Source organism: Dipodomys ordii, unplaced genomic scaffold (genome assembly GCF_000151885.1).
Source record: "Dipodomys ordii isolate 6190 unplaced genomic scaffold, Dord_2.0 Scaffold2, whole genome shotgun sequence".
Taxonomy (NCBI): Eukaryota; Metazoa; Chordata; class Mammalia; order Rodentia; family Heteromyidae; genus Dipodomys; species Dipodomys ordii.
In genome coordinates, this window is record NW_012267218.1 from 36,302,189 (window position 1) to 36,315,984 (window position 13,796).

Here is a 13,796-nt window from a genome sequence, read left to right on the forward strand (position 1 = left end):
CTGATGATTGGATTTTGGCATAAGAATTTTGAGGGACACAAACACTTAGACCACAGCCACACTTAAGTTCTTTGGCCAGGCTGGGTACTGGTGGCTCACACCTGTAATCCTGGCTACTCAGGAGACTGAGATCTGAAGATCACAGTTCAAAGCTGTTGGAGGCAGGAAAGTCCCACGAGACTCTCATCTCCAATTAACCACTAAAGAGCTGAAAGTGGAGCTGTGGCTCAAGTTGGTAGGACACTAACCTTGAGCAAAAAATCTCAGGGACAGCATCCAGGCCCTGAGTTCAGGCCTCAAGACAGTACAAAAAGCAAACAGAAAACAAAAAACAAAAAATTATGAGCACTGATGGATCATGCTTATATTCTTAGCTACTTAAGAGGCTAAGATCTGTAGATTTCCATTCAAAGCTTGCTCAGACAGACAGGAAAATCTGTAAGACTCATCTCCAACTAATCAGCAGAAATGGAGCCATGGCTCAAGTGGTAAGCACTAGCCTTAAAACAGAAAAAGGGCAAGTGAAGTCCTGAGTTCAAGGCCCAGGATGGGCACCAATTTTTTAAAATTAAAAATAAAAAAAGTTCTCTGAGTGAATGTGTAACATCTATTCATATTCTGGACATGTTACCATGTCTGCAGTCATTTGGCCACATGGTTAATTAACAGAGGAACTTGGACAGCATATTGCAAATGTGACTTCAAGGATAGCTGAAGAAACAATGAACTTCATAAACTATGGTGTGCCTTTTTCTAGGGAGCTTCAGCTGAATTCAGCTGAGAAAAATGAACTGGGTTACTCATGTCTCAAGGGTACAAAGAAATAGAGCAGCCATCTTCTTACCTACCTTTTCTGTGTACAAAGTCAAGGAGATTATGCTATTTATAGTTCGATGTAAAGGACCTTATTTACAAAATATATTTACATGACAGTTGGCTATGCTTTGTTTTTTTTCTGCAGGACTTAATCACGGGAATTGTCAACTCTGCCAATTTATCTGCAGCATTCTCTTCCACTATGAGTAGATCAGTTGTTTTGCACATTTGTCTGGCTTTCTGTAGCCTTGTAGTCCTCAATTTGGTCTCACCATGTCTGGCCTTTCCCAAAATGGGAAAGAGAGAGAGAGCACACACTCATGCAGAAGAAGGACAGACTGTGAAGATGAATACAGATGACCAAGAAAATACTTCCATTCCTCCAGAGCATTCGCCCCAACTGATGTCCTCCCCAAATCCAATGACAGCATCAGCTGAGCCACCATTGTTCCTCCTCAGTGATACAGAAATCAATCCTCCAGGAGCCGGTCGCCTCCAGCCTCTCAGCCCTGCCCGTGATCATGCGTTTGGTTCCAGCCAGCCAGACTGGATACCTCCTGAAAGCAGACTTTCCAAGACCATGTTAACCACTGCCATCACCACACCTGCTTCTCTGAGGATGGAAGAGAAGGAGGAACCCACTAGCAGTGCCAGCACTCAGGCCATTGCAGAAGGGACCACAGAAGCAACACAAGGCTTTCGGAAGTACATGGACAATCCAGTGTTTGCAACGAAAAGTCAGGAAGGAGTTAGCTGGGGGCATTCAACTTCACCCTACATAAACACTAAAGAAATGCTAGCCACCAATCCCAGGATGGAGACTCTGGAAGCTGACCCAGACCAGAGGGCAACTTCTTTTCCTAGCACTCAGTCCATAGTAGACACTGAGCCTGTTAGTGTCCTCCTTGATAGGGAGAAGGCCACACAGATGACAGCTGATAATACCCAGGCTACTGCCACCAAGAACTTACTGGCAACTGCTGAGAGCACCCTGGGTGTTGATCCAGAAACTGACAGGCTGCTGGGAGCTCCTGGAGCTACAGTGAGTGTCAGCACAGCTGTTTTAGCTGCTTCTGTCCCAAGTGATGAGTGGGATGAAACCAAAGTAGAGAATGTAAACCAGATACGGGCCCCACAGCTTGGAGAAAATACAGGGACTCAGATGAGAATAGAGCCGTCACAGCTGGAAGGAGTGAGCCATGATAGTATGGAGGGGGGACAACCTTCCACAGAGGTTTCCCAGGAGGCGCCCGGTCTGCCTAAAGGGGAAACACTTGTGGGGGCAGCTCTGTCAACAGCGCCGGGGGCTGAGCGATCACCTGCTGTCACCGATCAAAGTTCCTTTACTCCCACAAATCTGATGGAAGATACCGAAGTTTCTGTGGTGAGCCTGTTCCAGAGCACAGGAAGCTTCACGGACTCCCCCAAAGAAAATGGTGCTGTGCTTTTTTCAGCAAGTACTGTTTCCATCTCTGAGTATGTGTCTGAGGCATATCAACCATTGGGAAATACATTGAAAGGTAAAATAAAAACAAGTTTTGCTTGATTTGGAAACATTTAGGTTAGCCTTTGTTTTTAGCAGTACAAGGGCTTGAACTCAAGGCCTTATACATACTTGCTAGACAGGCATTCTACCACTGACGCATGCCTCCACACTTGCTTTTTGCAAGGTTATTGTTTGAAATAAGGTCTTGCTTCTTGCTTGTGTGTGCCAGGACCATGTTTGTTTTTTTCTTATGCCAGTCTTGGAGGTTGAACTGAAGAGCCCAGACACTGCCCCTGAGCTTTTGTGCTCAGACCTAGTGCTCTGCCACTTGAGTTCTCCATGTCCTGCTTTTTGGTGTTTAATTGGAGAGAATAGTCTCCTGGACTTTCCTGCACAGTTGGCTTTGAACCATGTTTCTCAGATCTCAGCCTCGGAGTAGCTAGGATTGCAGGTGTAAACCACTGGTGCCTGGATGTTATCTGTCTGTTTTAAGCTTCTGTCCCACTTCTGCCTCCCTCTTGAGTGAACATAGTCATAGATTTCCTTTCTTGAGGGAGTCTTGCATATTTACCTGCTTTTGTTGGTCTGGTACTACAAGCCTCCCAATTTTAGCCTCCCGTGGGTTTTAGGATAACAGGCACTTGCCACTGTACATGGCTATGAGTTGAGAAGAGGGACTCTTGCAAACTTTTCTGCCTTGGGCTGGCTTCAAACCATACTCCTCCTAGTCTTAGCCTCCCAAGTAGCTAGAATTATAGGTGACTGCCCAGCTTTCAATGTGTCTTTCTTTTTTTCTAATAGCAATTCAGAAAAATGTGTTCAAATAAATGATTTATTTTATATAAAAATTAGGCCAAACTATAACTCCTGCATATAAACCAAATGGCCTTCAACTGAGGACAAGTTGCCTACCCCCTTTCCCTCCTGTAAGACACTTAGCAATGTTTGAAGACATTTTCAGTTGTTACAGCTGAGGGTTGCTATTGACATCTATTAGATAATAGGCCAAGCATGCTGTGAAACATCCTATAATATATCAGACAGCCACTCCCCCATGACAAAAAAAATTGTTCAAGCCAATGTACCAATAGCATTGAGATTGAGAAATCCTGATATACACAAATATTTGCAAAAATTTTTATACAAAATGAATATACAAGAAAATGTGAAAGAATTAGCATATGATTAAAAAGTACAGTTAGTACCAGACACGGTTGGCTCACACTTGTAAGCCTATCTACTCAGGAGGCTGAGATCTAAAGATCATGGTTTGAAGCTAGCCTGGGTAGGAACTCCATGAGACTCTTATCTCCAATCACAAAGCTGAAAGTCCAGCTGTGGCTCAAGAAGTAGAGTGCTGGCTTTTTTTTTTTTTTTGGTCCAGACATGGGGCCTGAACTCTGGGCCTGAGCGCTGTCCCTCAGCTCTTCAGCTCAAGGCTAGCACTCTACCACTTGAGTCACAGTACCACCTCTGGCTTTTTTTTGCTTATGTGGTGCTGAGGAATCGAACCCAGGGCCTCAGGCATGCAAGGCAAGCGCTCTACCACTGAGCCAACTTCCCAGCCCCGAGTGCTGGCTTTTGAGTATAAAAGCTCAGGGAAGCCGGGCACTAATGGCTCATGCCTGTAATCCTAGCTACTCAGGAGGCTGAGATCTGAGGATTGAGGTTCAAACCAGCCCGGACAGAAAAAGCCGTGAGACTCTTATCTCCAATAAACTACCAGAAAACTGGAAGTGGCGCTGTGGCTCAAATGGTAGAGCGGTAGCCTTGAGCTGAAGAGCTAGGGACAGAGCTCAGGCCCAGAGTTCAAGCCCTACATCTGACCAAAAAAAAAAAAATTGCTCAGGGATAGTGCCCTGGCCTTGAGTTCAAGTTCCAGGACCAGCACACATACACATATCCCGCCCTCCTACAAGTACAGTTAAAAATGTCAGATACGTGTTTATTCATTGTTATAAAGTATATCACATCTTTGGTATTTTTATAGAAATGTTTATCTCAAAATGTTAACCATAGGAGTTTTCTGACTTTATTTGGCCTGAAATAAATCACCTAGAAATAATGAGGAAAGATAAATCATCTGCTGGCTTGATTCTACATTTTCTGCTTGTTTTTTACTTGGTCTTTATGTCTGCAAATATTATAAGCTGACAAGCCTTATGTTTGTCACTGATGAGTAATGTTTTTCTTTTATAGTGGGTCAGATACTGGCATCAGGAAGGAAAGCTTTTGCTAATGTGTATATACACATTTCAAATTGTTTTAGAACATGCCTGTCATGTTACTTCAGCCAAGTAGTCCAATTAATGGAAATTTTCAAATTTGTAATGTTTTATGAAGTGCTGTTGGGATTTACTTCAAATGATGAGAGATCATTTCATAAGTGATAAAAGAAATATTGAGTTTTACAAAATGAGTTTGTGTGTGTGTGTGTGTGTGTGTGTGTGTGAGTATGATAGAGGAGTTTGAACTCAGGACCTTATACTGTCACTTTCACTTGCACTGTCATTGGCCTTTTTGCTTAAGACTGGTGCTCTCCCAGTGTTTTTACTGGTTAATTAAAATTGGAGTCTTACAGACTTTTTTTCCCCAAGTCTGGCTTGGGACTGTGATCATCAAGTCTCAGCTTCCTGAGTAGGTAGGATTGCACATATGAGCCACCAGTGCCTGGCTCATGTTTAATTCATTTTTAAACACTGAAAGGCCTATTATAAGTTTTCATAGAAGCTTCTAGAAAATATTTTGTCAAAAAACCCGCCCCGCCCTCAATGAACGCATGCAGTGGCAAAAAAAAAAAGAAAGAAAAAAAAAGAAAATATTTTGTCAATTTGTTTTAAAATAACATTAAATAAGTTGGGATCATGTGACCATGAAGATATTGCTAGAGAATTAAGTAATATAGTTGTAGTTTGTGCATTGCACAACTAAACCCATGATTATTATGTTCTAACCTTGTGCTAGCTCTACAGACATAGAGTAAAGAGTCAGATGGGTTTGATAGTAATCAGATTATTCTGATATGGACTATATTCCTTGGTCATAGTCACCTCAATAACTACCACAATATCTAATATTCAGTAAATATCATGTCAGTGCATTGGTAAATGAAGACAGAGAATCATTCAGACTGGAATCATATAATATGATTAACTACCTTGTCCAACTTAAAAAGTTTCTCAGTATTCCTCATAGAGAGGAACAGTCATGTTACTTCCTTCACTTTAATTTTTTAAATCCTGTACAGTTACAATGAATGTGAAAGACTGTGGTTACTGACAATGGTAATTATAGAAAGTCCATTTTCTGGTGATTATAAGTATCTTTTTAAAAAAATAAACACCTCAAATGTCAATCATTTTAGAGACTAGGGACTACTTGAAGACATTACCTTTTTTTTTCAGGACAGGCAATGATCTTGGTGTGTACTTTGGGACTATAGTCAAGTCTTCTAATTCATCTAGTTTTTTAGAGAGTTCATTTGAAGAGCAAGTTTTAAAAGTAATCTCTAATATGTTTTATATTCATTTTTCTCTGTAAGAAGTAGGGAGAGTGGAAATGTGAAATTCTAAATGTTAAAGATTTTAGAATTCTGTTACTATTTCTATCAGTTGTTATTTGAGGGACTGTGGACTTAAACACTTCCTGTTGTGTCATAGAACTATGAACATAGACCTTTTGATAATGAAGACAATATAGAGAACATATGCTCCTTAAAAATGACAAAACAGCTGGGCACTGGTGGCTCATGCCTATAATCCCAACTGCTTAGGAGGCAGAGATCTGAGGATCGCAGTTCAAAGCCAGCCCAGGCAAGAAAAGTCTATGAGACTCTTATCGCTAAGAAACCACTCAGAAAACCTGAAGTGGCACTATGGCTCAAATGGTAGAGTGCTAGCCTTGAGCTGAAGAGGTGAGGGACAGGGCCCAGGCCCTGAGTTCAAGCCCCACAACTGACAAAAAAAAAAAAAAAAAGACAAAACAACATATGATTATCTTCTGTTGGCAAACAGAACATGGTCCTAGGTGCTAGAGGTATAAAAAGACAATCCTGGCTCTTAAGACATTTACAATCTTATTGGCTAAAAAAAGAAAAAGGGAAAACTTAAATCATGAATAAAGAACAATGATGAAGTTCATGTAAATCTTACCCTAACTTACTTTCTACAATCAGATATATTGACCTATAAAATATATATAAAAAGCTGCTCGATTCAAAAGAAAAAATAAAGGAGTCCCAAATGCAACGGTACCAAGTTAAAGATTTTTTTTATTTTTAAGCAAAAGCCAAACTTTAAAGCAGAGAAACTGTTTTCCAGGAAAACCATTTTGTGGTAATAAGACATAGCAAAATGTCATTAAGTGAAACGTGGAGAAAACTTTTCTCAGGTATTCCTAGATTATATTTGTTGTATACATTACTGCACTTGCTAATATGCTATGTATCTGGCATAAATATTTTAAGAATGACAGGTAAGGAGGTCTGCTGGAAATTAAAGTTGTAGAAGTCAAGAAATATCTGAAATCTCCAGAAGAGACCCTCTTAAGAAGATGGCAAATCTTCATCCTTTTTTTTTTTTTTCTGTTTGTCTTTATTCTTTTTTTTATTGTGAAAATACTGTACAGAGGGGTTACAATTACATGGGCAAGATGATGAGTACATTTCTTACCAAGTATTGTAGCCTCCTCCTTTGTTTCCCCTTCCCATCCCATCCTTCCCCCAACCCCCCAAATCTTCATCCTTAAAATAGTCTTAACAATGTATCCGAGGAAATTTGAATGGCCCTATGATAAATAACAGTTTACTCTACAGCACTGTTTTACTCCCTGTTTAGGCTGGAACCTTTTCAGATCTAAAAGCAAGTGTAATCTCCTTTGGTGGTTACTCTGAGTTTTTCCTGGGGCATAGTGAGCATGCTGACTATGTCCCTTAGACAGGAACCTTAGCCTTTTTGAACCTAAGTTGTTAAGTAAGTTGGGAGTAATAATAGCTGATACTTATTGAATACTTTTAATTTTAATTTAATTTTTTTTCTTTGCCAGTTCTAGGGCAGTTTTTGGGCATTGTCCCTGAGCTTCTTTTTTTTGCTCAAGGCTAGCACTCTACCACTTGAGCCATAGCGCCACTTCTGGCTTTTTTTTTTTTTTTCTGTTTCTGTTTATCTAGGGCTTCATGCATACTAGGCAAACACTCTACTACTAAGCCACATTCCCAGCCCTGTACCAAGTATTTTACAGGTTTATTTTGTCTTTATAATAGCTGTATGAATTAGATAATAACACTGTCCTCATTTTATAGTTGTGGGATAACAAGTAATTTGTTCAGGGTTTACAGAGCAAGTAAGTGGCTGAATTAGAATTCAGACCCAGTAAATGCGCTTTGTAGCTTGCATTCGTGGAGTTCATTTGTGCACTTTCCATGGAATGATATTAGTTTCCACATCCTCGTAGCACAAAATAGTATAATACAGTGTGCAGTCAGTACTGAGTATATGGCACATAACAGACACTTAGGAAATATTAGATATTATAATTATTATTCACGTTCCTTTTCCCTTCAGATGTGCAAAGAATACTCATACAAGATTTTTTTTAAGACAGAGTCTTAAAAGCTGTGTAGCTAGCTCACACCTATAATCCTAGCTACTCAGGAGGCCAACATCTGAGGACTGCAGTTAGAAGCCAGCCTGGACAGAAAAGTCCCTTTGTGACTCTTATCTCCAATAAACCTCTCAAAAACCCTAAGTGGCGCTGTGGCTCAAGTGGTAGAGTGCTAGCCTTGAGCACAGGAGGCTCAAGGACAGCACTCAATCCCTGAGTTCAAGCCCCACAACTGCCAACCCCCCCCAAATATGTAGCTTAACCTAACCTTGGACTCTTAGTCTGAAATTTTTGAGTGCAGTTTAGTTCTGTATAACATGCTTAGTTGTTGACTTTTCTAGTTGCTTTGGATTTTGTTCTAGTTTATTCTGACAATTTTGATCTACAACATTTTTTTGGTGTGTGTGTGTGTGTGTGTGTGTGTGTGTGTGTGTGTGTGTGTGTGTGCGTGCAAATTCTGGGGCTTAAACTCAGGCTCCAGGCTCCTTTCTTGAGCTCTTTTAGCTGTACTGCTTGAGCCACAACTCCACTTCTGGCTTTTTGGTAGTTTATTGGAGATAAGAGTCTTTCAGACTTTCCTGCCAGTACTGACTTCAAATCACAATTTTTATATTTCAGCCTCTTATGATCTACAACCTTTAAAAGCACCAACAGTGACATTTCTTTATGAGCCTTTGATTTCTGAATTTTTCCTTTGGGCTTTCCCAATCTCTGGCATAGCTGCTATAATCTTCTCCCCAATTTATTCATCATGTGGTAACTTTAAGTATGGGGATTTGGTCCATTTTAAAATGTTTCCCCATGCACTTTAAGACATCATCACTGAAGAGATGACGACTGCTGTGGAAGACCCAGAAGCCACCTTACCATTGGTGTCACAAGAACAGACGGCCATCCTCGAGGTTACCGGGGACCGTGGTGAGATTGAGGAAGGCAAGGGGTCCCTGTCACCTGCTCCTGATGCTGCTTTTGCCACTCAGTGGTCCAGAGGATGGGAGCTGCTGGCCACTACCGCTTCCACCACAGTTGTCCCTTTGTCTCACGAAGTCACCTCTTCTGCAGAAGGTCTGTAAGGGAGGGACTGGGGCTCAGTGTGTTGGGGGTGGATCTATTCTGTAAGGAACAGAAGTGAGGCTGTGTTGTATTATGGACAGGCTTTTGAGGACTTACTTCTTTTACTTCATATTCTGCCACCATATAGTCTGTTGTCCTTTGGCTACTGTGTAACATTCCATTATAAAAATGCAGCATATTTATTCACCCATCGGTCCACTCTCCTGGTGATTGGATTTGGGTCATTTCTAGGTTTTGCTACTGTAACTATTGTTACCACTAAACTTTGTGCATGTTTCTTTTCTGTTTTTGGTTCTGGTACTCAGGGCTTTGCACTCTCGCTTGGCTTTCTTGCTCAAGGATGGCACTCTGTCCCTTAAACCACACCTCTACTTCTGTGTGGAGGATTTCCTTCCCAGAATAACCTAGGTGTGGAGTCGCTGGCCATAGAGGTGTATGACTATTTGACTTTAAGAGCCAATGCCTGCTTTCCTAAATGGTTGCCCCAACTTATATTCTCACCAGACCCTGTTCCATGTTCTGGGAGCTTTTAAAAAATTATTTCTCAGGCCAGGGAGATCCCAAGTTAGAAAGTTGGAATGTGTGAAAAGCTAAAAATCTACATTTGAAAAATCACCTTAAAAGATTTTTGATCAGCCAGGTTTTCTTTTCTTTCTTGGTGGTAGGAGTTTGAACTCAGGGCCTGTGCTTCCTAGATCAGCTATGTTTTCAAGCTACTACTACTACTATCAATAGACTTGGGAATGCCTGGAGCTATATTTGGAAGCCATGAAAGGAGCCTGTTTGCCACACATATCCATACTCTACTGGCACTTTGCCATGGTTCTTACAAAGTAGAATTTGGCATATATTTAAAAATTTCCTGCCTTTAACTTCTTAATGTGACTACAATAGTCTTCTTGCAACATCTGTAATATTGTCAATAAAATAAATGGGAGCTTAACATTTAAAAATAAAGTTTTGATTTAGGTAATATATTCTCCTGGGTAATAAAGTATGGATAGCTGTGGGTAGCTAAGCTGTTAAGATGTGGAAAAGAAGAGCTAGTGTAAATGTTAACTTAGTGTAAATGAGGTATTCATTTTGTTAGTCCTGTTTTTTTGCTTAAAATGAGAATGTACATGTTTATGTTTTCCATAATGAATAATTTGTAGACCAAGTTTTATCTTTTGTGTTTGGCAGATCTAATGGATACCATCACAGGGCCAAATGAGTTTATACCAGTTTTGAGCTCTCCAGTGACACCCACTGGAATAATGGAGGAGGTGCCCAGCATTTCCCCAACGCTTCCTGTTTCTGAGCTACCATTTGAGAGAACAGTTCCATCTATTAGCCATGCTAATACTGCTGCCTCCTATGGCCTGGACCAGCTGGAATCAGAAGGTATCCATTCTTGGAAGAGGGTCTTTTCTGGGACTGATTGAGTGTGTCACTGAGCAAATACTTTTGAGAAATGATTAAGTAGATCTGTTCAAATCATACGTCAGATTGCGGCTAACTAAATCTAGCCAGCCACCTCTTTTTATATGGCCTGTAAGTTAGGAATTGTGTGTGTATGAGTGTGTGTCTGTGTATATATATGTGTGTGTGCGCATGCGCATGCATGTGTTTGCATGCTTGTTCTGCTACTGAGATTTGAACTCTGGGCTTCATACTCCTGCTTAGCTTTTACTGCTCCAGGCTGACACTTTACCACTTGAGCCATAGCTCTACTTTTGGCTTTTGTTGATTAATTAGAATTAAGAGTTGCATAAACTTTTCTGCTTGGGCTGGCTTTAAATCACGATCTTCAGATTTCAGCCTCCAGAGTAGCTAGGATTACAAGTGTAAGCCATTGACACTTGCTCTAAGCTTGGTTTTTACATTTTAAAATCATTGAAAAAAAAACACAAATGTATGTTGTCACATATAAAAATTGTATAAAATTTAAATTTCAAAATTCATGAAGAAGCTTTATTGGAACAGAGCCATACTTGTTCATTTGCATATTGCCTATAGCTAATTTTGTGCCAAAGCAAGTAGAATTGTAAAGCTTTGATAAAGACTAAGTGGCCCAGATACCACATTTATAATATGGTTCTTTATGTAGAACAAGTTTGTTGACCTTAGTGTCTATGGACAATCTTCAGTTACAATTGAACATTACAATTATTTGGAGAGCTTTTAATGAATCCCAGTGATTTAGATTAAGTTGGTAGGGGGTGAGATTTTTGGCATCAACACTAAAAAAAGAGTGCCCTAGATAATTTCAATATTCAAGTTGGGTTGAGAATACTAGGTTTAAATGTAGAAGTTGAAATTTTCTTACCAGGTTCCTTTTTTTTTTTTGCCTGGAAGTTTTAATGGGTATTGATTTTAATAACACAGCTCTGTTTATTCATACTGGGTTATTCTCTCTTGGTAACATCTCTGGGTTAATATGCTCCACTATTTGGAGATAGGCAGCCTTTTGATTATTAAAGCTGAGAATTTCATGCCATATTGCACTTTTCAAGACTCTGGGATTGCTTGTGAAAAGGAGTCTTGAGGCACAGCTGTCTTTATCTATATCTATCTATCTATCATAATCTTGTAATTACTATAGTGAATGTTTTGATAGATGAACAGTACCTCATGGAGGTACAAAATGTCAAGATATGTGAGGTGCCAACACACTCACCTGGAGCACGGGTAAGCTTTTGGGCACCCCATTAGTAATTTTGATGTTTGGTGCTTTCAGGAGACAAGGTGTGCTGTTATTTTATGCTGTATCTTCTCAACTACAAGAAAGGAGGTTCAGCTAGTTTGTAGGGGACTATTGGAAGCCTTCAGGGTGGCACTGGTAATCTGTATGTGGAAAAATATGACATGTAAAGAGCCTAGAGAATTCCATAGCAGAATGCTAATTCAAGAAATGGACCAAAGCAGGCCTCAAGGCTAACACCTCTGTGCTCTGCATGAAGACAGATGCTACGTGAATTTGAGTTCCGTCTCTGCCTGCTCTCCTTGATGCCATCTGGAAAGAGCAGGTTTTCTGAAATTAACCTGAGTTAGAGATGACAGCTTGGCTTGGCAGCACTTTTAAATCAAGGAAAAAATTAGATTTGTGAGTAATCTATACTTGTGAAACTGCAGTGACTTTCTAAATTTAGTAAGTGATGGAAGTTGTATTAAAATATGTTAGAATTTTCTGATGTGCCTAAGAGTTCCTGGTGTGCGAGTTCTTTTCTTCTACATAATTCCATTTCAGCCTCTTTTTGAGTATATATTTTGTCAGTTTTTTAATCTAAATTATGATCCTTGTCAAGGTTTCTGAAAGACATTTTTTGCTTAAAATATATTCTTTTTGCTACATTGTTGGGCTTAAGATTTTGAATGAGCACATCATTTCTCCTAGCTCTGAAGATACACTAATTAGGTTTAAATAGTAAATGTTAATAATATCACCATCTTATGCTGGTATAACTAAAGCTTAAAAAGCTGACCAGACCATGTTAATTTAAACAGGTGAAACTACTAAATTCCTTGATATGTTCAGGGCCTCTATTTTTAATATCTATTTTTCTACCTTGCCAGGAATATAAGTGTAGCTTGAGGCAAAGCATTTTAATTTTAACATAGGATTTCAGCCACAGGAAGAGCATTGTTCTTCTCTAGAACATGTATTAGTTATGTCAAATTATCTTTGGCTGCCTTTCAAATAGTAATCTCTGTTGTATGTGGCAAATAACATACAATTCTCCACCTGAATATATGCAGTGGTAAAGTTGGACATGGTGCATGCCTGTGATTCCAGCACTTGGAGGATTGTGTTTGAGGCCTACTGGAGATGCAGAGCAAGATTCTGTCTTGAAACAAAGAGATATGTTTGTTTAATGATGTTATTATTGTCTTTATATGTTATTTTAAGATCTTTCCTCTCCCCTAGGAATCAGGAGTATTTCTCTAAAGAATGAGATATATTGCCTTGAGCTGAAGAGCTGAGGGACAGTGCCCAGGCACAGAGTTCAAGCCCCACGACCGACAAAAAAAAAAAAAAAAGAATGAGATATATTTCTCAGTGGGATTTGGAAAGAGACATGCTTTTATTAGATACTAGACACTAAGGGCAGAGCATTTTAAGGAACTTTCTGAATCCATTGTCCAATTTATCCTCTACGAGATAAATAACATCCCAAACCAACAACATTTACCTCCTTTCCCTTTAGTCATCAAGATGACTTAGAGTGTCATTAGTTTCTCAAGCCATAGCAAAGTACCACAGCTGGGTAGCTTAAAATAATAGAAACTTGTTGGGCGCTGGTGGCTCACGCCTGTAATGCTAGCTACTCAGGAGGCTGAGATCTGAGGATCGTGATTCAAAGGCAACCTAGGCAGGAGAGACCGTGAGAATCTTAACTCCAATTAACTACTAGAAAACTGAATGTGGTGCTGTAATTCAAAGTGGTAGAGTGCTAGCCTTGAGAACAAAAGCTCAGGGACAGCACCCAGGCCCTGAGTTCACGCCCTACGATGGACAAAAACAATACAAAACAAAAAAACCCAGAAACTTATTCTTGTGCACGTCTGGAGCCTAGATGCCAAAGTTAAAGTACAGGTGGGGCTATCCTTGTCCAGCCTCTAAGATAGGAACCCCTTTGCCTTTCCAGCTTCTTCTTTTTTTCTTTTTGATTTTAATGTTCTATTTATTTATTTATTTTATTTTATTTTATTTGTGAACATACTGTACAGAGGGGTTACAATTACATGGGCAGGATAATGCGTACATTTCTTACCAGGCATTGCAGCCTCCTCCTTTTGTTTACCCTTCACATCCCTTCCCAGCCTCCCCCCTCCCCCC

At 39.9% G+C, this 13,796-nt stretch overlaps 1 protein-coding gene across 1 annotated transcript in view; it reads left to right on the top strand.

The window, feature by feature from the left end:
• Positions 1–964: 964 nt before the first annotated feature.
• LOC105984975 (chromosome unknown open reading frame, human C14orf37) overlaps positions 965–13,796 on the top strand; it is a 103,441-nt gene continuing 90,609 nt past the window's right edge. The window contains exons 1-3 of the mRNA XM_013015371.1: positions 965–2,336; positions 8,717–8,968; positions 10,160–10,360. Of these exons, the coding sequence (XP_012870825.1) occupies positions 1,019–2,336; positions 8,717–8,968; positions 10,160–10,360 (1,771 nt within the window). The 5' untranslated portion in view covers positions 965–1,018. The remainder of the gene's footprint in view (positions 2,337–8,716; positions 8,969–10,159; positions 10,361–13,796) is intronic.